At 37.8% G+C, this 23479-nt stretch overlaps 1 protein-coding gene across 2 annotated transcripts in view; it reads left to right on the top strand.

The window, feature by feature from the left end:
* Nucleotides 1-924: 924 nt before the first annotated feature.
* Nucleotides 925-23479, top strand: part of LOC133557419 (TNF receptor-associated factor 2-like) — a 52991-nt gene continuing 30436 nt past the window's right edge. Inside the window, exons 1-6 of one of the 2 annotated variants that reach the window (XM_061907866.1) lie at nucleotides 925-1129; nucleotides 1237-1326; nucleotides 5129-5312; nucleotides 19202-19417; nucleotides 19483-19561; nucleotides 23209-23307. In XM_061907866.1, the coding sequence (XP_061763850.1) occupies nucleotides 19230-19417; nucleotides 19483-19561; nucleotides 23209-23307 (366 nt within the window). In that variant the 5' untranslated portion in view covers nucleotides 925-1129; nucleotides 1237-1326; nucleotides 5129-5312; nucleotides 19202-19229. Of the gene's footprint in view, nucleotides 1130-1236; nucleotides 1327-5128; nucleotides 5313-11316; nucleotides 11477-19201; nucleotides 19418-19482; nucleotides 19562-23208; nucleotides 23308-23479 lie in introns of those variants that run through there. The other variant, XM_061907867.1, reaches the window with a different exon arrangement.

The raw sequence follows: 23479 nt of genomic DNA, 5'->3' as shown, positions 1-23479 counted from the left end.
AGTGTAATAAGATAAAAAATGAAAGGTAAATATTAAAAAAATATATAATGTACATCTAATGAATAAATACAATAAAAAAGTGTTTACAATTTTGAAAAATACTCGTAATAAAAAATAAGTGTATGTTGAAAACTTAAAAAAAATTGTATTTAATGAATGAGTGTATTAAGGTAATAATTGAAATGTACATATTTTTAAAAAATTATAATGTACGTATTGGAATGATTAAATTACATATAAACGCTGTTAGTTTAAAAAAATGCACACAATAAACAAAAATAACTATCAAAAATTTACAAAAAACAAGTATTCAATTGATACATGAACAAATAAAAAAATGTGTATTGAAAAAAATGTACGTATTAAAAAGTAATAAAAATGTCCATATTTCAGGCGTGGTCATATTGGTAACAATATGAGAAGAATGATTTATTGTTGGCTCCTCTCCTCCTATGCTAACCTTACAGTTGCGTTTTAAATTTATATATCAATCATCAATATGTTTTTATTGTGTTGCATGTATTTATTTTGGATTATTTTGCTAACCCAATAGTTATTCATTTCAATTAGGTACAATTTGTACATTTTGAAATAGGAGTAGTTTCAATAATTGAGCTCGGTCATACTTACGCTTTGGACACGGCTGCCCTCTAGTGGCCAATACTGTCAATTACAATAAAATGACTCAAAAGATGCGGGGGGAAAAAATAGTGGTAAAATGGATTTAATGTACAGAATTATTTTTTGGAGGGCTTTGATTTACATGGAAAAATTTAATAATCTATTATTGGATTATTTGAGAAAATAAAAATATATAATTATTACTTTTTTACAGAAAAATCAAATTCATAATGCAAAATAATTGAATGGTGCAGTTCTTTTAGTGACCAGCAGGGGGTACTTCCTCATTTCCCACCCCTTTCCCGGCCCCGCCTCCTCCTCCGTCGGGCTTTTCTCCCACATTCTTGCCGGTCCAAATGCTCCGGAGCCCGGCGTGTCCTCCCATGCCTTCTCGCCGCAGAGTGGAGGCGGCGGTCGGTCGGCGGAAGGCGGACGCGTCGGCGCCGTCATGGTGCTGATGGGCGAGCAGGCCGAGCGACCTTTGACTGCTTCTTCCCCGCGGGAGGAGGTGAGTGCGGCGGGCGAGGTGGACGCCGAGGCCCGCTGGTGCCGGAGCGGTTCTGGAGGAGAGCGTCAAAAGTTCTTCACCTGAACTTTAGTTGCTTCTCATTTCAGTTCCGCGGCGGAAAAAGACGCTCAGAGGAGACGAAGAAGACCCGAACCGGAAACCAGCCAGAGTGGGAAGAAGACCACCGGAAGCGGCAGGTAATATTAGGGCATTAAGACATTTATATAAAGTGCAAATCACAGAAATAAAACAAAATGTATGTATCAAAAATGTATCTATGTACATATTACAATATATAATCACTTTTTAGAAAATAAATACAAATTTACATATTAAAAAAAAAAAATATATATATATATCTCCATCCATCCATTTCCTACCGCTTATTCCCTTTTGGGGTCGCTGGGGCCTATGTCAGCTACAATTGGGCAGAAGGCGGTGTACACCCTGGACAAGTCGCCAATATATACATATATATATATATATATATATATATATATATGTGTGTGTGTATATTTTAAAATAAATGTGTAAAATAACAAGTGTATACAGTTTTTAAAAATACATAAATGTACATATTAAAAAATATTTTTTATAAAATAAATATATAAATATTTATATTATACCTACATTAAATACATGTATATGTAAATAAATATTTACATATATATTTATGTATATGTATATACTGTATGTATGTATATATGTATATTTATATATATGCACAAAAAGCTCGATATACTGGATATATCTAAATATATATATATGCACATATATATATATACCTATAAAATAAATACATATATATAAGCAAATATGTATATATAAATGTGTATATATATATATGTATAGATGTGTATTCTTGTATGTATGTATGTATATATGTATGTATGTATATATATATATTAAATTATAAATATATCAAATTATATGCACAAAAGCTTGATATACTATACATATACTATATATATATATAAACATGTTCATATATGTACGTATATATGTACAGTATGTATAAATGTATATGTACATATGTGTATATTTATGTATATGTATAGATGTGTATATTTGTATATACTGTATGTATGTATGTATATATATTTATATATATGCACAAAAAGCTTGATATACTATATATATATATATATATATATATATATATATGTATATATATATATATATATGCACATATATATATCTATAATATAAATACATATATATAAGCATATATGTATATATATATATGTGTATATGTATATATATATATATATATATATATATATATAAAATTACAAACATATGAAATTATATGCACAAATGCTGTATATACTATACATATACTATATATATACATTTATATATGCATATATATATATATATATATATATATATATATGTATAAACATGTACATATGTGTATATTTGTTTATATATATAAATATATATATGTATATATATATATTTATACATATATATTTAGACCTACTATATATATAAATACATAAATGTACAGTATGTATGTAAACATATATATTTATATATATATATATACACATATATATAAATATATATTTAAAGTTATTTTGTCTGTCCTAAGCTAGTAATATTGAGTTTTGCAGTATTCATTGAACAGTACTGTATGTTCTTTCTGGAAGGTTCTGTTGCTGTTAAAGAAACATAATCAGTGTTTTGTTGTCATAGCAACACGACACCTGCATCACATGCGGGGACAGACAAGCGGGAATCGGCAGCACGCATTTTCATGTTGGATCATGTGACCTCACCATGTGACCATGACATTTTTTTTAATTTAGCTGTAAAATTGTTAGTATCTCACTCAAAAACTTTTAGAAACTCTGTCAAATGTTTTATGTAAACAGCGTGGAAATGTTATCACTTAGCTTGAACACTTAGCATTAACTGTAAAATTATTACAACCTAGCTGGTAAATTGTTAGCATCTTGCATGAAAACTTTTAGCAATGAACCGGAAAATTGTTAGCACCTAGCTGGGAAATTTCCTGCACCTAGTGCAAAACGTTTAGCACTGACCTGGAAAATTGTTAGCACCTGCCTTTAATGTAGCTTAAATTTTGTCAGCAACTAGCATGGAATTTAGCACTGACATGGAAAGTTTTTGTCATTTAATGCAAAATTGTTAACATCTAACTCAAAAACTTTTAGAAAGTCGCTGGAATTATTTTAGCAAATAGCGCAAATATTTTAGCCCTTAGCTGGAAAACTTTTATCACCTGGCGCAACATTTTTTTTTCATTTAGCTATAAAATTGTTAGCACCTAGCTTGAAAAATTTTAGCGTCTCCCTGAAATTTTCGGCACCCAGCGCAAAAACATTTATCATATAGCTGTAAAATAGTTTAAAGCTTTTACAAACTGGTTTGCAAAATTTTTGCAGTTTGAGCAAACTTCTTTAGCACCTAGCTTGAACATTTTCAGCACCTAGCCTGAAAACTTTTAACGTCTCGCTGAAATTCTTTAGCACCTAGCGTGAAAACATTTAGCACAGCTGTAAAGTTGTTTAAAGCTTTTACATCCCGGTTTGCAAAATCTTAGCACTTTGTGCAAACATCTTTAGCACCTAGCTTGAACATTTTTAGCACCTACCTTGAAACATTCTAGCGTCTCGCTGAAAATGTTTAGCACTTAGCGTGAAAACATTTTGCACATAGCTGTAAAATTGTGTAAAGCTTTTTACAACATCGCTTGAATTTTTTTAGCTACTAGCAGGGAAATTTTACCACCCAGCCGGCAAATTTTTAGCACCTGCCGCAAACATTTTTAACACTTACCTTGAAAATTTTTAATGTTTCGCTGAAAATGTTTAGCACCTATCATAAAAACACTTAGCACATAGTTATAAAATTGTTTAAAGCTTTAAGAAATTCGCTTGAAATCTTTTTTTAGCAACTAGCACGGAAATTTTACCACCTAACACAAACATTTTTAGCACCTAGCTTGAAAACTTGTAACGTCTCACTGAAAATGTTTAGCACCTAGCGCCAAAAAATTTAGCTGTAAAATTGTTTAAGGCTTTTACAACCCAGTTTGCAAAATTTTAGCACTTTGCGCAAACATCTTTAGCAACTTGCTTGAACATTTTAGGCACCTAGCTTGAAAACTTTTAATGTTTCGCTGCAAATGTTTAGCACCTAGCGCAAAAACATTTAGCTGTAAAATTATTTAAAGCTATTACCGCCTAGTCTGCAAAATTCTAGCACTTCGCGCAATCTTTAGCATAAAGCGTGAACATTTTCAGCACCTAGCTTGAAAATTTTTAGCGTCTCGCTGAAATTCCATAGCACCCAGCGTGAAAACATTTAGCACATAGCTGTAAAATTGTTTAAAGCTTTTAGAACCTTGCTTGGAATCTTTTTAGCAACTAGCACAGAAATTTTACCACCTAGTTGGCAAATTTTTAGCACCTACGGCAAACATTTTTAGCACCTAGCTTGAAAATTTGTAACGTTTCACTGAAAATGTTTAGCACCTAGCGCCAAAAAATTTAGCTGTAAAATTGTTTAAGGCTTTTACAACCCAGTTTGCAAAAATGTAGCACTTCGCGCAAACGTTTTTAGCACCTCGCTTGAACATTTTTAGCACCTAGCTTGAAAACTTTTAACGTTCCGCTGAAAATTTTTAGCACCTAGCGCAAAAACATTTAGCTGTAAAATTATTTAAAGCTATTACAACCTAGTTTGCAAAATGTTTGCACTTCGCGCAATCTTTAGCATAGAGCTTGAACATTTTCAGCACCTCGCTTGAAAATTTTTAGCGTCTCGCTGAAATTCTTTAGCACCTAGCGTGAAAACATTTAGCACATAGCTGAGAAATTGTTTAAGCTTTTAGAACCTTGCTTGGAAATTTTTTTAGCAATTAGCACAGAAATTTTCCCACCTAGTTGGCAAATTTTTAGCACCTACGGCAAACATCTTTAGCACCTCGCTTGAACATTTTTAGCACCTAGCTTGAAAACTTTGCAGGTAGAGAAGACGTGCGGCGGCTGTGGCGAGGACGACTTCGGAGCCCTGGGGGATGTTCTTATCCCACCGTGGCGTCCGTTGTCCAGCTTCCTGTGCGAGGACGGCGTGGCAACTCCCAGGCGGCGGGAGACCACGGACAGCAGCAGCTCAGGGTCCCGGACTCCGGACTAGGACAAACTAAACGGTGGGTGCGACGTAGCCGCCTTTGATGAGGCGGCGAAGGTGTCGGCTTGGCAGGAAGTCAGCAAAAAAGTGCTAAGACAAAAAGCTAACCATAAAAGAAATAAAAGCTAACGGGACCGACTTTTACTGGTGTTTCCTGCCTTTACCCATTCAACATATATTTACCTGCACTTTACCTACCTTCCCTGCATCCTGGGGTCACAGTGGTGCTACTTTTCTGTCACCCAGACAACATATCTTTGCCTGCACATTACCTAAGGACCTATTTCAAATGGAATGTTAGTCAAAGATCCTTTATCTAACAAGAAAATGCTGCTGTTTTTAGGGACCTATTTCAAATGGAATGTTAGTCAAAGATCCTTTATCTGACAAGAAAATGCTGCTGTTTTTAGGGACCTATTTCAAAAATGGAATGTTAGTCAAAGATCCTTCATATGACAAGAAAATGCTGCTGTTTTTAGGGACCTATTTAAAAAATGGAATGTTAGTCAAAGATCCTTTATATGACAAGAAAATGCTGCTGTTTTTAGGGACCTATTTAAAAAATGGAATGTTAGTCAAAGATCCTTTATATGACAAGAAAATGCTGCTGTTTTTAGGGACCTATTTAAAAAATGGAGTATTATTCAAAGATCCTTTAAATGAAAAGAAAATGCTGCTGTTTTTAGGGACCTATTTAAAAAATGGAATCTTAGTCAAAGATCTTTTATATGACAAGAAAATGCTGATGTTATTAGGGACCTATTTCAAAAATGGTATGTTAGTCAAAGATCTTTTATCTGACAAGAAAATGCTGATGTTTTTAGGGACCTATTTCAAAAATGGTATGTTAGTCAAAGATCCTTTATATGACAAGAAAATGCTGCGGTTTTTAAGGACCTACTTAAAAATGGAATGCTAGACAAAGATCCTTTATATGATAAGAACATGCTGCTGTTTTTAGGGACCTATTTAAAAAATGGAATGTTAGTCAAAGATCCTTAATACAACAGGAACATGCTGCTGTTTTTAGGGACCTATTTAAAAATAGAATGTTAGTCAAAGATCCTTTATATGACAAGAACATGCTGCTGTTTTTAAGGACCTATGTCAAAAATGTAACTTTAGTCAAAAACCCTTTATGTGAAGAGAACATTCTTCTGTTTTTAAGTAACGAAGAACAAGTAAAGTCAAAGATCCTTTATGTGACAAGAAAATGCTGCTGTTTTTAAGGACCTATGTCAAAAATGTAACTTTAATCAAAGATCCTTTACGTGACAATAAAATGTTGCTGTTGTTAAGGACCTATTTAGAAATAAAACTTAAGTCAAATATCCTTTGTGTGACAATAAAATGTTTTTAAGAACCTAATTAAAACATTAACTTTAGTCAAAGATCCTTTATGTGACAATAAAATGTCGCTGTTGTTAAGGATCTATTTATAAATATAACTTTAGTCAAAGATCCTTTATGTGACAATAAAATGTTGCTGTTGTTAAGGACCTATTTAGAAATAAAACTTAAGTCAAATATCCTTTGTGTGACAATAAAATGTTTTTAAGAACCTAATTAAAACATTAACTTTAGTCAAAGATCCTTTATGTGACAATAAAATGTTGCTGTTAAGGACCTATTTAAAAATACAACTTTAGTCAAAGATCCTTTATGTGACAGTAAAATGTTTTTAAGGATCTATGTCAAAAATGTAACTTTAGTCAAAGATCCTTTATGTGACAAAAACATTCTGCTGTTTTTAAGTATCAAAGAAGCAACTTTAGTCAAAGATCCTTTATGTGACAATAAAATGTTGCTGTTAAGGACCTATTTAAAAATACAACTTTAGTCAAAGATCCTTTATGTGACAGTAAAATGTTTTTAAGGATATATGTCAAAAATGTAACTTTAGTCAAAGATCCTTTATGTGACAAAAACATTCTGCTGTTTTTAAGTAACAAAGAAGCAACTTTAGTCAAAGATCCTCTGTGTGGCAAGAACATGCTGCTGTTCTTAAGGACCTATGTCAAAAATGTAACTTAAGTCAAAGATCCTTTATGTGACAAAAACATTCTGCTGTTTTTAAGTATCAAAGAAGCAACTTTAGTCAAAGATCCTTTATGTGACAATAAAATGTTGCTGTTAAGGACCTATTTAAAAATACAACTTTAGTCAAAGATCCTTTATGTGACTGTAAAATGTTTTTAAGGATCTATGTCAAAAATGTAACTTTAGTCAAAGATCCTTTATGTGACAAAAACATTCTGCTGTTTTTAAGTAACAAAGAAGCAACTTTAGTCAAAGATCCTCTGTGTGGCAAGAACATGCTGCTGTTCTTAAGGACCTATGTCAAAAATGTAACTTTGGTCAAAGATTCTTTATGTGACAAGAACATGTTGTTTTTAATAACCTGTTTATGAAAAATAACTTTAGTCAAATATCCTTTATGTGACAATAAAATGTTGTTGTTTTTAAGGACCTAATTAAAACATGTAACTAGTCGAAGATCCTTAATATGACAGGAACATGCTGCTGTTTTTAGGGACCTATTTAAAAATAGAATGTTAGTCAAAGATCCTTTATATGACAAGAACATGCTGCTGTTTTTAAGGACCTATGTCAAAAATGTAACTTTAGTCAAAAATCCTTAATATAACAGGAACATGCTGCTGTTTTTAGGGACCTATTTAAAAATAGAATGTTAGTCAAAGATCCTTTAAATGACAAAAACATGCTGCTGTTTTTAAGGACCTATGTCAAAAATGTAACTTTAGTCAAAAATTCTTCATGTGAAGAGAACATTCTGCTGTTTTTAAGTAACAAAGAACAACGAAAGTCAAAGATCCTTTATGTGACAAGAAAATGCTGCTGTTTTTAAGTACCTTTGTCAAAAATTTAACTTTAATCAAAGATCCTTTATGTGAAAATAAAATGTTGCTGTTGTTAAGGACCTATTTAAATATAAAACTTAAGTCAAATATCCTTTATGTGACAATAAAATGTTTTTAAGAACCTAATTAAAAAATTAACTTTAGTCAAAGATTCTTTATGTGACAATAAAATGTTGCTGTTGTTAAGGACCTATTTAAAAATATAACTTTAGTCAAAGATCCTTTATGTGACAATAAAATGTTGCTGTTGTTAAGGACCTATTTAAAAATACAACTTTAGTCAAAGATCCTTTATGTGACATTAAAATGTTGTTTTTAAGGATCTATGTCAAAAATGTAACTTTAGTCAAAGATCCTTTATGTGACAAAAACATTCTGCAGTTTTTAAGTAACAAAGAAGCAACTTTTGTCAAAGATCCTCTGTGTGGTAAGAACATGCTGCTGTTCTTAAGGACCTATGTCAAAGAAGCAACTTTAGTCAAAGATCCTTTATGTGACAAGAACATGTTGTTTTTAAGAACCTATTTATGAAAAATAACTTTACTCAAATATCCTTTATGTGACAATAAAATGTTGTTGTTTTTAAGGACCTAATTAAAACATGTAACTTTAGTCAAAGATCCTTAATATGACAGGAACATGCTGCTGTTTTTAGGGACCTATTTAAAAATAGAATGTTAGTCAAAGATCCTTTATATGACAAGAGCATGCTGCTGTTTTTAAGGACCTATGTCAAAAATGTAACTTTAGTCAAAAATCCTTTATGTGAAGAGAACATTCTGCTGTTCTTAAGGACCTATGTCAAAGAAGCAACTTTAGTCAAAGATCCTTTATGTGACAAGAACATGTTGTTTTTAAGAACCTATTTATGAAAAATAACTTTACTCAAATATCCTTTATGTGACAATAAAATGTTGTTGTTTTTAAGGACCTAATTAAAACATGTAACTTTAGTCAAAGATCCTTAATATGACAGGAACATGCTGCTGTTTTTAGGGACCTATTTAAAAATAGAATGTTAGTCAAAGATCCTTTATATGACAAGAGCATGCTGCTGTTTTTAAGGACCTATGTCAAAAATGTAACTTTAGTCAAAAATCCTTTATGTGAAGAGAACATTCTGCTGTTTTTAAGTAACGAAGAACAACTAGAGTCAAAGATTCTTTATGTAACAAGAAAATGCTGCTGTTTTTAAGGACCTATGTCAAAAATTCAACTTTAATCAAAGATCCTTTACGTGACAATAAAATGTTGTTGTTGTTAAGGACCAATTTACAAATAAAACTTAAGTCAAAGATCCTTTATGTGACAATAAAATGTTTTTAAGAACCTAATTAAAAAATTAACTTTAGTCAAAGATCCTTTATGTGACAATAAAACGTTGCTGTTGTTAAGGACCTATTTAAAAATATAACTTTACTCAAAGATCCTTTATGTGACATTAAAATGTTGTTTTTAAGGATATATGTCAAAAATCTAACTTTAGTCAAAGAACCATTATGTGACAAAAACATTCTGCTGTTTTTAAGTAACAAAGAAGCAACTTTTGTCAAAGATCCTCTGTGTGGCAAGGACATGCTGCTGTTCTTAAGGACCTATGTCAAAAATGTAACTTTAGTCAAAGATCCTTTATGTGACAAAAACATTCTGCTGTTTTTAAGTATCAAAGAAGCAACTTTAGTCAAAGATCCTTTATGTGACAATAAAATGTTGTTGTTTTTAAGGACCTAATTAAAACACGTAACTTTAGTCAAAGATCCTTAATATGACAGGAACATGCTGCTGTTTTTAGGGACCTACTTAAAAATAGAATGTTAGTCAAAGATCCTTTATATGACAAGAACATGCTGCTGTTTTTAAGGACCTATGTCAAAAATGTAACTTTAGTCAAAAATCCTTTATGTGAAGAGAACATTCTGCTGTTTTTAAGTGACGAAGAACAACTAAAGTTAAAGATCCTTTATGTGACAAGAAAATGCTGCTGTTTTTAAGGACCTATGTCAAAAATTCAACTTTAATCAAAGATCCTTTACGTGACAATAAAATGTTGCTCTTGTTAAGGACCTATTTACAAATAAAACTTAAGTCAAATATCCTTTATGTGACAATAAAATGTTTTTAAGAACCTAATAAAAAATTAGCTTTAGTCAAAGATCCTTTATGTGACAATAAAATGTTGCTGTTGTTAAGGACCTAATTAAAAATACAACTTTAGTCAAAAATCCTTTATGTGAAGAGAACATTCTGCTGTTTTTAAGTAACGAAGAACAACTAAAGTCAAAGATCCTTTATATGACAAGAAAATGTTGCTGTTTTTAAGGACCTATAACAAAAATTCTACTTTAATCAAAGATCCTTTACGTGACAATAAAATGTTGCTGTTGTTAAGGACCTATTTACAAATAAAACTTACGTCAAATATCCTTTATGTGACAATAAAATGTTTTTAAGAACCTAATAAAAAATTAGCTTTAGTCAAAGATCCTTTATGTGACAATAAAATGTTGCTGTTGTTTTTAAGAACCTATTTAAGAAAAATAACTTTACTCAAATATCCTTTATGTGACAATAAAATGTTGTTTTTAAGGACCTAATTAAAACATGTAACTTTAGTCAAAGATCCTTTATATGACAAGAAACATGCTGTTTTTAGGGACCTATTTCAAAACATGCAAATTTTGTCAAAGATCCTTTATGTGACAAGAACATGTTTCTATATGACAAGAAACGTGCTGTTTTTAAGGACCTATTTCAAAAAATGCAACTTTAGTCAAAGATCCTTTATGTGACGAGAACATTCTGCTGTTTTTAAGTAACAAAGAGGCAACTTCAGTCCAAGATCCTATGTGTGGCAAGAACATGTTTTTAAAAACTTTGCTATCCGCCAAGTTTTAATCTGAACTCTCGTTCCTTTCCGTTCCAGCGTTTTCGTGAGCAACAGCACCATCTGGTGGACAACAAAGATAACTGCACGCGAGAAACGCCATTTCCGCCCCACCCGCAAAGAATCGATCTTTAAAACATGCAAATTTGCCCGTTGAAGTAGGCGGAGCTTAAAAGTGTCAAATGATGCCTTTTTGTGCGCGCCCCCCCCCCCCCCCCCCCGCCCGTGCGTGTGCGCTGCCCCGCCCATCCCGTGACGTCACGGCCCGTCGGCGAAAGAGAGAGCAATGGCGATGCTGGACAACAACAGGAGAGCCCGGCCGTGTCGTGTGGCGGGAGACTCTCCGTCCACGCACATGTGAATCTCGCCGTCTCCGCGCTCACAATGACGGCTCGGCGCCGCGCCAACTAGGCCCGGGTAAGTCGCGACTCGTCGTGGCGCCTTTTTTTTTTTTTTTTTATTAACCCCCCTTCCCTCCTCCTCGCCATGATCGCGGGCTTCTTCTGCTGGATGATGGAAAAAGGGGCGTGGCCGCGGTAGCACTTCTGACTCCGAGGATGCTGATGGCTTAGCAACAAGGAGACAATGGCTGCGCGGGAGGAACCAGGATGGAAGGCGCCCGCTTTTTCAAAAAGGAAGAAGGAAGACTCTTCCTCCATCTTTATTTTGAATTTACACACCACACTAGGGGTGTAAATCCGACGTTCTTAAGAAGGGTCAGGTTTACGAGTGCCCCTAATTGTCACGCAGGTGTAAAAAGAAGTGAACCAGTAAAAAAATATATATTCATTTTGAGTCCGTCTTCAGCTTTAATTGTAAAAAGTGGTTCCAATGATTGTGCCCTGTGATGAAGGGGCGACTTGTCCAGGGTGTACCCCGCCTTCCGCCCAATTGTAGCTAAGATAGGCACCAGCGACCCCAAAGGGAATAAGCGGTAGGAAATGGATGGATGGATGGGTTCCAATGATTGTCTTAAGTCACGTTTTTGGCACGCTCCGTCCTTTGTTTACATTCTGGTTGCTAGGTGCGCTGATCATACACACCGGTTTCTGTTGATTGGTTAGTGTCCCCACCTGCTGCCGCCACTAATCACGCCCCCTTTTTGAACCCGTCTCATTCTAGGCGACTGTTTATGTACTCCACGGTATGCTAAGAGCGCTATGTTTGCCGCGCTTCAGTCCAGCCTTATGGACTCTCCGACGTTCTAACGAAGGGTCAGGTTTACGAGTGCCCCTAATCGTCACACAGGTGTAAAAAGAAGTGAACCAGTAAAAAAAAAAACATATTCGTTTTGATTCTGTCTTCAGATTCCGCCCCCCAAAAAAATGACAACAAGCCCAGCTTTAATTGTAAAAAGTGGTTCCAACGATTGTGCCCTGTGATGAGGTGGCGACTTGTCCAGGGTGTACCCCGCCTTTCGCCCGACTGTAGCTGAGATAGGCACCAGCGCCCCCCGCCACCCCAAAGGGAATAAGCGGTAAAAAATGGATGGGTTCCAATGATTGTGCCCTGTGATGAGTTGGCGACTTGTCCAGGGTGTACACCGCCTTCTGCCCGATTGTAGCTGAGATAGGCACCAGTGCCCCCAAAGGGAATAAGCGGTAGGAAATGGATGGATGGATGGGTTCCAATGATTGTCTTAAGTCACGTTTTTGGCACGTTCCGTCCTTTGTTTACATTCTGGTTGCTAGGTGCGCTGATCATACACACTGGTAGCTGTTGATTGGTTAGTGTCCCCACCTGCTGCCGCCACTAATCACGCCCCCTTTTTGAACCCATCTTATTCTAGGCGACTGTTTATGTACTCCACGCTATGCTAAGAGCGCTATGTTTGCCGCGCTTCAGTCCGGCCCTATGGACTCTCCGACGTTCTAACAAAGGGTCAGGTTTACGAGTGCCCCTAATCGTCACGCAGGTGTAAAAAGAAGTGAACCAGTAAAAAAAAAAATATTCGTTTTGAGTCTGTTTTCAGCTTTAATTGTAAAAAGTGGTTCCAATAATTGTGCCCTGTGATGAGTTGGCGACTTGTCCAGGGTGTACCCCGCCTTCTGCCCAATTGTAGCTAAGATAGGCACCAGAGACCCCAAAGGGAATAAGCGGTAGAAAATGGATAGATGGATGGGTTCCAATGATTGTCTTAAGTCACTTTTTTGGCACGTTCCGTCCTTTGTTTACATTCTGGTTGCTAGGTGCGCTGATCATACACACCGGTTTCTGTTGATTGGTTAGTGTCCCCACCTGTTGCCGCCACTAATCACGCCCCCTTTTTGAACCCGTCTCATTCTTGGCGACTGTTTATGTACTCCACGCTATGCTAAGAGTGCTATGTTTGCCGCGCTTCAGTCCGGCCTTATGGACTCTCCGACGTTCTAACGAAGGGTCAGGTTTACGAGTGCCCCTAATCGTCACGCAGGTGTAAAAAGAAATGAACCAGTAAAAAAAAAAAACATATTCGTTTTGATTCTGTCTTCAGATTCCGCCCCCCAAAAAAATGACAACAAGCCCAGCTTTTATTGTAAAAAGTGGTTCCAACGATTGTGCCCTGTGATGAGGTGGCGACTTGTCCAGGGTGTACCCCGCCTTTCGCCCGATTGTAGCTGAGATAGGCACCAGCGCCCCCCGCCACCCCAAAGGGAATAAGCGGTAAAAAATGGATGGATGGATGGGTTCCAATGATTGTGCCCTGTGATGAGGTGGCGACTTGTCCAGGGTGTACATCGCCTTCCGCCCAATTGTAGCTAAGATAGGCACCAGCGACCCCAAAGGGAATAAGCGGTAGAAAATGGATGGCTGGATGGGTTCCAATGATTGTCTTAAGTCACGTTTTTGTCACGTTCCATCCTTTGTTTACATTCTGGTTGCTAGGTGCGCTGATCATACACACCGGTTGCTGTTGATTGGTTAGTGTCCCCACCTGCTGCCGCCACTAATCACGCCCCCTTTTTGAACCCGTCTCATTATAGGCGACTGTTTATGTACTCCACGGTATGCTAAGATTGCTATGTTTGCCGCGCTTCAGTCCAGCCTTATGGACTCGCCGACGTTCTAACAAAGGGTCAGGTTTACGAGTGCCCCTAATCGTCACGCAGGTGTAAAAAGAAGTGAACCAGTAAAAAAAAATATTCGTTTTGAGTCCGTCTTCAGCTTTAATTGTAAAAAGTGGTTCCAATGATTGTGCCCTGTGATGAGGTGGCGACTTGTCCAGGTTGTACATCGCCTTCCGCCCAATTGTAGCTAAGATAGGCACCAGTGACCCCAAAGGGAATAAGCAGTAGGAAATGGATGGATGGATGGGTTCCAATGATCGTCTTAAGTCACGTTTTTGTCACGTTCCATCCTTTGTTTACATTCTGGTTGCTAGGTGCGCTGATCATACACACCGGTTGCTGTTGATTGGTTAGTGTCCCCACCTGCTGCCGCCACTAATCACGCCCCCTTTTTGAACCCGTCTCATTCTAGGTGACTGTTTATGTACTCCACGGTATGCTAAGAGCGCTATGTTTGCCGCGCTTCAGTCTGGCCTTATGGACTCTCCGACGTTCTAACGAAGGGTCAGGTTTACGAGTGCCCCTAATTGTCACACAGGTGTAAAAAGAAGTGAACCAGTAAAAAAATATATATTCCTTTTTTAGTCTGTCTTCAGCTTTAATTGTAAAATGTGGTTCCAATGATTGTGCCCTGTGATGAGTTGGCGACTTGTCCAGGGTGTACATCGCCTTCCGCCCAATTGTAGCTAAGATAGGCACCAGTGACCCCAAAGGGAATAAGCGGTAGAAAATGGATGGATAGATGGGTTCCAATGATTGTCTTAAGTCATGTTTTGGGCATGTTCCGTCCTTTGTTTACATTCTGGTTGCTAGGTGCGCTGATCATACACATCGGTTTCTGTTGATTGGTTGGTGTCCCCACCTGCTGCCGCCACTAATCACGCCCCCTTTTTGGACCCGTCTCATTCTAGGCGACTGTTTATGTACTCCACGGTATGCTAAAAGCGCTATGTTTTCCGCACTTCAGTCCAGCCTTATGGACTCTCCGACGTTCTAACAAAGGGTCAGGTTTACGAGTGCCCCTAATTGTCACGCAGGTGTAAAAAGAAGTGAACCAGTAAAAAAATATATATTCGTTTTGAGTCTGTCTTCAGCTTTAATTGTAAAAAGTGGTTCCAATGATTGTGCCCTGTGATGAGTTGGCGACTTGTCCAGGGTGTACGCCGCCTTCCGCCCAATTGTAGCTAAGATAGGCACCAGTGACCCCAAAGGGAATAAGCGGTAGAAAATGGATGGATGGATGGATGGGTTCCAATGATTGTCTTAAGTCACGTTTTTGGCACGTTCCGTCCTTTGTTTACATTCTGGTTGCTAGGTGCGCTGATCATACACACCGGTTGCTGTTGATTGGTTAGTGTCCCCACCTGCTGCCGCCACTAATCACGCCCCCTTTTTGAACCCGTCTCATTCTAGGCGACTGTTTATGTACTCCACGCTATGCTAAGAGCGCTATGTTTGCCGCGCTTCACGTGCGCTCCTCAGCTGCACGCTCCTCTGTGTTTTTGTGCCGTGGTTTTGGACAGGAAAGAAATAATTTTACCTGCACACTGCCTCACAAACTCTGCTTGGTTGGATGCCTAACCGCAATATTTGCTTTGGGTCCGCATCAAAATGGAAGATGTACATGTTTTTTTTATCTTTCCGTGCAGTTTTTTGTCCTGTTTGCATAACCAACTCGCTAATTAGTTTTAGTTGTTTCATAGCAACTGACGCTAATTACACGCCACAAGCAAAAATGTTTGGTTTGAATGCTGCCCAAAATCTGTGCGTGTAAAAAAAGACTGCATGCATGTGGTCTTTATCTGCACTCGCACCGACGTCAACATTGTTTGCACTCACGCGGTGTCTCTTTGCACCCACACTGACTCTGTGCCCACGCCGACTCTGTTTGCGCCCGTCCAGACTCTGTTTGAACCCGCGTCGAGTGTTTGCACTCGCCAGCGTGGATTTTGTGTGCTCCCGCGCCGACTCTGCTTGCACCTGCACCGACTTTGTTTGCGCCCACCACGACTCTGTTTGCACCCAGACTGACTCTGTTTGCACCCGCTTGGACTTTGTTTGCACACACACTGACTTTATTGTGCCCATGTAGACTTTGTTTGCGCCGCCCCGACTTTGTTTGCGCCCGCCCCGACTCTGTTTGCGCCCGCCCGACTCTGTTTGTGCCCGCCCGACTCTGTTTGTGCCCGCCCGACTCTGTTTGCGCCCGCCCGACTCTGTTTGCGCCCGCCCCGACTCTGTTTGCGCCCGCCCGACTCTGTTTGCGCCCGCCCCGACTCTGTTTGCGCCCGCCCCGACTCTGTTTGCGCCCGCCCGACTCTGTTTGCGCCCGTCCAGACTCTGTTTGCACCCATCCAGACTCTGTTTCCGCCTTCCCAGACTCTGTTTGCGCCGGCTTGGACTTTGTTTGCACACACACTGACTTTATTGTGCCCATGTAGACTTTGTTTGCGCCGCCCCGACTCTGTTTGCGCCCGCCCCGACTCTGTTTGCGCCCCTCCAGACTCTGTTTGCACCCGTCCAGACTGTTTCCGCCTTCCCAGACTCTGTTTGCGCCGGTTTGGACTTTGTTTGCACACACACTGACTTTATTGCGCCCATGTAGACTTTATTTGCGCCCGCCCCGACTCTGTTTGCGCTCGTCCAGACTCTGTTTGTGCCCGCGTTGACTTTGTTTGCACCCGCACTGACTTTGTTGCACCAACGCAGACTTTGTTTGCGCCAGCTTGGACTTTGTTTGCACACACACTGACTTTATTGCGCCCATGTAGACTGTGTTTGCGCCCGCCCCGACTCTGTTTGCGCCCTTCCAGGCTCTGTTTGTGCCCGCGTTGACTTTGTTTGCACCCGTCCAGACTCTGTTTCCGCCTTCCCAGACTCTGTTTGCGCCCTTCCAGGCTCTGTTTGTGCCCGCGTTGACTTTGTTTGCACCCGTCCAGACTCTGTTTCCGCCTTCCCAGACTCTGTTTGCGCCCTTCCAGGCTCTGTTTGTGCCCGCGTTGACTTTGTTTGCACCCGTCCAGACTCTGTTTCCGCCTTCCCAGACTCTGTTTGCGCCGGTTTGGAGTTTGTTTGCACACACACTGACTTTATTGTGCCCATGTAGACTTTGTTTGCGCCCGCCCCGACTCTGTTTGCGCCCGCCCCGACTGTTTGCGCCCGTCCCGACTCTGTTTCCTCCTTCCCAGACTCTGTTTGCGCCGGTTTGGAGTTTGTTTGCACACACACTGACTTTATTGCGCCCATGTAGACTTTATTTGCGCCCGCCCCGCCTCTGTTTGCGCTCGTCCAGACTCTGTTTGTGCCCGCGTTGACTTTGTTTGCACCCGCACTGACTTTGTTGCGCCAACGCAGACTTTGTTTGCGCCCACACAGCCTCAGTTTGCGCCTCCTTGGACTTTGTCTGGCCTTGCACCATCTCTGCTTGTACCCGCGCTGACCATGTTTGCATTTGCTCCGACTTTGTTTGTGACCACACAGCCTCTGTTTGTGCCCATCCAGATTCTGTTTGCGCCCGTCGAGCCTCTGTTTGCGCCTGCCCATACTCTGTTTGCGCCCGCCCAGACTTTGTTTGCGCACGTCCAGACTCTGTTTGTGCCCGCTTGGACTTTGTTTGCGCCCGTCCAGACTTGTCTGGGCCTCCTTGGACTTTGTTTGGCCTCGCACCGTCTCTGCTTGTACCCGCGCTGACTATGTTTGCACCTGCCCCGTCTTTCTCTGTGCCCGTCACATCGCTGTTTGCGCCCACACAGCCTCTGTTTGTGCCTTTCTAGACTCTGTTTGCACCCGCCCAGATTCTGTTTGCGCCCGCCCAAACTCTGTTTGCGCCCGCTTGGACTCTGTTTGTGCCCGTCGAGACTCTGTTTGCACCCGATTGAACTTTGTTTGCGTCCGTCCAGACTCTGTTTGTGTCCTCTTGGACTTTGTTTGGCCTCGCACCGTCTCTGCTTGTACCCGCACTGACTATGTTTGCACCTGCCCTGACTTTCTTTGTGCCTGCCATGTCTCTGTTTGCGCCCACACAGCCTCTCTTTGTGCCCATCCAGACTCTGTTTGCGCACACCCAGACTCTGTTTGCGCCCGTCCAGACTCTGTTTGCGCCCTTCCAGACTTTGTTTGCGCCCTTCTAGACTTTGTTTGCGCCCGCACTGACTTTATTGCGTCCACGCAGACTTTGTTTGCGCCCAACCCCGACTCTGTTTGCAACCGTCCATACTCTCTTTGCGACCGCTTGGACTTTCTTTGCCGTCACACCCGCGCCGACTATGCTTGCACCTGCCCCGACTTTCTTTGTGCCCGCCACGACTCTGTTTGCGACCGCTTGGACTTTCTTTGGAGTCACACCCGTGCTGACTATTCTTGCACCTGCCCCGACTTTCTTTGTGCCCGCCACGACTCTGTTTGCGCCCGTCCAGCCTCAGTTTGTGCCCTTCCAGACACTGTTTGCGCCCGTCCAGACTCTGTTTGTGCCCGTCCAGACTCTGTTTGCGCCCGTCCAGACAGTGTTTGTGCCTGTCCAGACTCTGTTTGCACCTGCCCCGACTTTCTTTGTGCCCGCCACGACTCTGTTTGCGCCCGTCCAGCCTCAGTTTGTGCCCATCCAGACACTGTTTGCGCCCGTCCAGACTCTGTTTGTGCCGGTCCAGACTCTGTTTGCACTTGCGCCGACTTTCTTTGTGCCCGTCCAGACTCTGTTTGCGCCCGCTTGGACTTTGTTTGTGTTCCGGTTGCTAGGTGTGCTGGTCAGACACACAGGTTTGTGTTTCCTGATTAGTGTCAACCACCTGCTGCTGCCACCAATCTGTTGCGCTCGGATTGACTCGATTGTTTCTTCATCGTTTCTTCACGTGTGCGGAGTTCCACAGTTTTGGCAAATAGGGGCGGGCATTCAATGCATGACCGGGCATCTCCCCTCCTTACTGATTGGTCACTTTAAACGCCTGATGTCTCCTGGTCACAACCGAGAGTGTTTTTTCATGCCGCTGATTTGATGCCATAAAAATGACCCCAAATTTAATTCTTAAAGGCGGCGCTGCAAAAACGTAATGTGACAAGAGCGCAGAGTCACCTGTATGACCGGCGGGTCCTCTTCCAGGTGTGACCGGGACGTGTGATCGGACAGCATGGCCGCTCAGGAGCCGTCGCCACCGTCGTCCATGGAGAGCAACAAGCCGGGCTTCCCCAAGAAGATCCTGGGCAACAAACTGGAGGACAAGCACCTGTGCAACTGCTGCCACAACATCCTGCGGCGGCCCGTCCAGGCGCAGTGCGGCCATCGCTTCTGCTCGTACTGCTTCAACCTGGCCGTCAGGTGAGACCCCGCACCGGGCTAGCTAGACCTCCTCGCCATTTTTCTCATCTGATGTTGTGTTGCAGTAACGGGCCGCACAAGTGCAGCGCTTGCATCAAGGAGGACATTTTCGAAGAGCCCACGTCTATCCTGAGACAAGGATGCGTGAGTACCCGGGACGTGATGAAGCTAGCATCCTACGGTATCAAAATCGGCATTAGCGCTTGGTCCCAAATGTCAGAAATATGTTGCATTTGTACATGCAAACCAGCGGGTGGCACCAAACCAGACAGTCTGAGCTTGTCTTCTTGTCACTCACACACAGAGGGTTATGTCATGAAGACTATTTGAAGAAAACCTGTGTGAAGTTGGCCCCAAATAATAGAACTGTTTGTGCTGTTCCGGTTTTGAAGTTCTTCTAAAGTAACATTTCTGACTAGTGATGTCATCCAGTTATAGTTTTTATGTTATCAACTATCGTATTGTTCATGTTATTAACTATTATAGTTTTTATGTTATCAGCTATCGTTTTGTTCATGTTATTAACTATTATAGTTTTTATGTTATTAACTACTATAGTTTTTATGTTATTAACTATTATAGTTTTTAAATTATTAGCTATTAAAGTTTTTAAGTTATTAACTATTATAGTTTTTGAGGTATTAGTATTATATTTCTTATATCTGTTATAATGTTCATGTTATCAACTATTTTGGTTTTTATGTTGTCAACTATTATATTGTTCATATTATTAACTATTATAATTTTTATGTTATCAACTACTATGGTTTTTATGTTAACTATTATAGTTTTTATGTTATTAACTATGATATTTTTTATGTTATTAACTATTATAGTTTTTAAGTTATTAATTATTATAGTTTTTATGTTATCAACTATTATAGTTTTTTATGTTATTAAATATTATAGTTTTTAAGTTATTAACTATTATAGTTGTTATGTTATTAACTATTATAATGTTCATATTATTAACTATTATAGATTTTATGTTATTAACTATTATAGTTTTTCTGTTAGTAACTATTTTATTTTTCATATTATTAACTATTCTACTTTTTATGTTATCAACTATTACAGATTGTATGTTAATAACTATTAGTTTTTACGCTATTAACTATTATAGTTTTGAAGTTATTAACTATAATAGTTTTTAAGGTATTAACTATTCTAGTTGTTATGTTATCAACTATTATATTGTTCATATTATTAACTATTATAATTTGTATGTTATCAACTATTATAGTTTGTATGTTATTAACTATTATAGTTATGTTATTAAGTATTATACTGTTCATGTTATCAACTATTATAGTTTTTATGTTATTAACTATTATAGTTATGTTATTAAGTATTATACTGTTCATGTTATCAACTATTATAGTGTTTATGTTATTAACTAGCACAGTTTTTATTTTATTAACTATTGTATTTCTATTGGTATTGCCTATTGTAGTTTTTATGTTGTTAACAATTATAGTTTTTATGTTAGTAACTATTATAGTTTTTATGTTATCAACTATCATATTGTTCATATTATTAACTATTATTGTTTTTATGTTATCAACTATTATAGTTTTTAAGTTATTAACTATTATAGTTATTATGTTATGTTATTAACTATTATAATGTTCATGTTAACTATTACAGTTTTTATGTTATTAATTATTATAGTGTTTATGTTAGTAACGATTGTATTTCTTATGTTATTAACTATTATAATGTTCATGTTAACTATTATATTTCTTATTTTATTAACTCTTATAATGTTCATGTTATTAACTATTATTGTTTTTTGTTAGTAACTATTATAGTGTTTATGTTAGTAACTATTGTATTTCTTATGTTATTGCCTATTGTCAACAATTATACTTTTTATGTTAGTAACTATTATAGTTTTTATGATATCAAATATTATAGTTTTTATGTTATTAACTATTATAGTTTTTGAGTTATAAAATATTATACTTTTTTAAGTTATTAACTATTATAGTTGTTATGTTATGAACTATTATAATGTTCATGTTATTAACTAGCACAGTTTTCATGTTATTAACTACTATAGTTTTTATGCTATTAACTATTGTATTTCTTTTGTTATTGCCTATTGTAGTTTTTATGTTGTTAACAATTATACTTTTTATGTTAGTAACTATTATAGTTTGTATGTTGTCAACTATCATATTGTTCATATTATTAACTATTCTAGTTTTTATGTTGTCAAATATTATAGTTCTTATGTTATTTACTATTATAGTTTTTAAGTTATTAACTATTGTAGTTATTATGTTATGTTATTAACGATTATAATTTTTATGTTATCCATCCATATATTTTCCACCGTTTACTCCCTTTGGGGTCACGGCGGGCGCTGGTGTGCTTATCTCAGCTACAATCGGGCGGAAGGCGGCGTACACCCTGGACAAGTCGCCACCTCTTCGCAGAGTTTTTCTGTTATTAACTATTATATTTTTTATGTTATTACCTATTATAGTTTTTATGTCGTTAACAATTATACTTTTTATGTTAGTAACTATTATAGTGTTTATGTTATCGACTATTACAGTTTTTATTTTATTAACTATTATAGTTTTTAAGTTATTAATTATTATATTCCTTATGTTATTAGCTATTATAGTTTGTATGTTATTAACTATTGTATTTCCCATGTTATTACCTATTGTAGTTTTTATGTTGTTAACAATTATACTTTTCATGTTAGTAACTATTATAGTTTTTATGTTATCGACTATTATAGTTTTTATTTTATTAACTATTATAGTTTTTAAGTTATGAATTATTATATTTCTTATGTTATTAGCTATTATAGTTTGTATGTTATTAACTATTGTATTTCCCATGTTATTACCTATTGTAGTTTTTATGTCGTTAACAATTATACTTTTTATGTTACTAACTATTATAGTTTTGATGTTATTAACTATTGTAGTTTTTTATGTTAGTAACTATTATAGTTTTTAAGTTATTAATTATTATATTTCTTATGTTATTAGCTATTATAGTTTGTATGTTATTAACTATTGTATTTCCCATCTTATTACTATTGTAGTTTTTATGTCGTTAACAATTATACTTTTTATGTTACTAACTATTATAGTTTTGATGTTATTAACTATTGTAGTTTTTTATGTTAGTAACTATTATAGTTTTTAAGTTATTAATTATTATATTTCTTATGTTATTAGCTATTATAGTTTGTATGTTATTAACTATTGTATTTCCCATGTTATTACCTATTGTAGTTTTTATGTCGTTAACAATTATACTTTTTATGTTGCTAACTATTATAGTTTTGATGTCATTAACTATTGTAGTTTTTTATGTTAGTAACTATTACATTTTTTAAGTTATTGACCCCTTATTATTCATAACCAGCCCCCCCCCCGCCCACCACCACTTTGTCAAAATCTCCACAAATATGTCCCATTCGTTGTTGTTCTGCAAAACATTTTTATCTAGTAAAAACTATAATAGTTGAACAAAAAAAATTGTAGCATAAACGTAAAAGTTTGGGAAATGTTCCCTGCACAAACGTAGCACAAATATTAGAATGTTTGCAGTGGTAGCGGCCGCCAACTCCGCACAGATTCACAACTCAGCAGACTGTCGAACGTCTACAACAGATGGCGAATTCGGTCTGATCTCGACAAAATCCACCATCTTGCTCCTGTTTCATCAGTTTTGCCGTAAAAGCTCCTGAAAAATGGCCGTTTTGCTGTCAGTCACCCAAGGAGAGCTGCTTACCTTACTTCTCCTCTTCTTCTTTGAAAAAGGCTTTTCCCGACAACGCCGTTCGCAGGGAGGTGGAGAACCTCTCGGCGCTCTGCGTCAACGAGAGCTGCACCTGGAGAGGAAGCATCAAGGAGTACGAGGTGACTTGACTACTTTTCTTTACCTTTTTATGGCATTTTACAAACCCCGTTTCCATATGAGTTGGGAAATTGTGTTGGATGTAAATATAAACAGATTACAATGATTTGCAAATCATTTTCAACCCATATTCAGTTGAATATGCTACAAAGACAACATATTTGATGTTCAAAC

The sequence above is a fragment of the Nerophis ophidion genome, linkage group LG08 (genome assembly GCF_033978795.1).
Source record: "Nerophis ophidion isolate RoL-2023_Sa linkage group LG08, RoL_Noph_v1.0, whole genome shotgun sequence".
NCBI lineage: Eukaryota > Metazoa > Chordata > Actinopteri > Syngnathiformes > Syngnathidae > Nerophis > Nerophis ophidion.
Note: the sequence above shows the minus strand (reverse complement) of the source record. Positions and strands in the feature narration are given on the sequence as shown.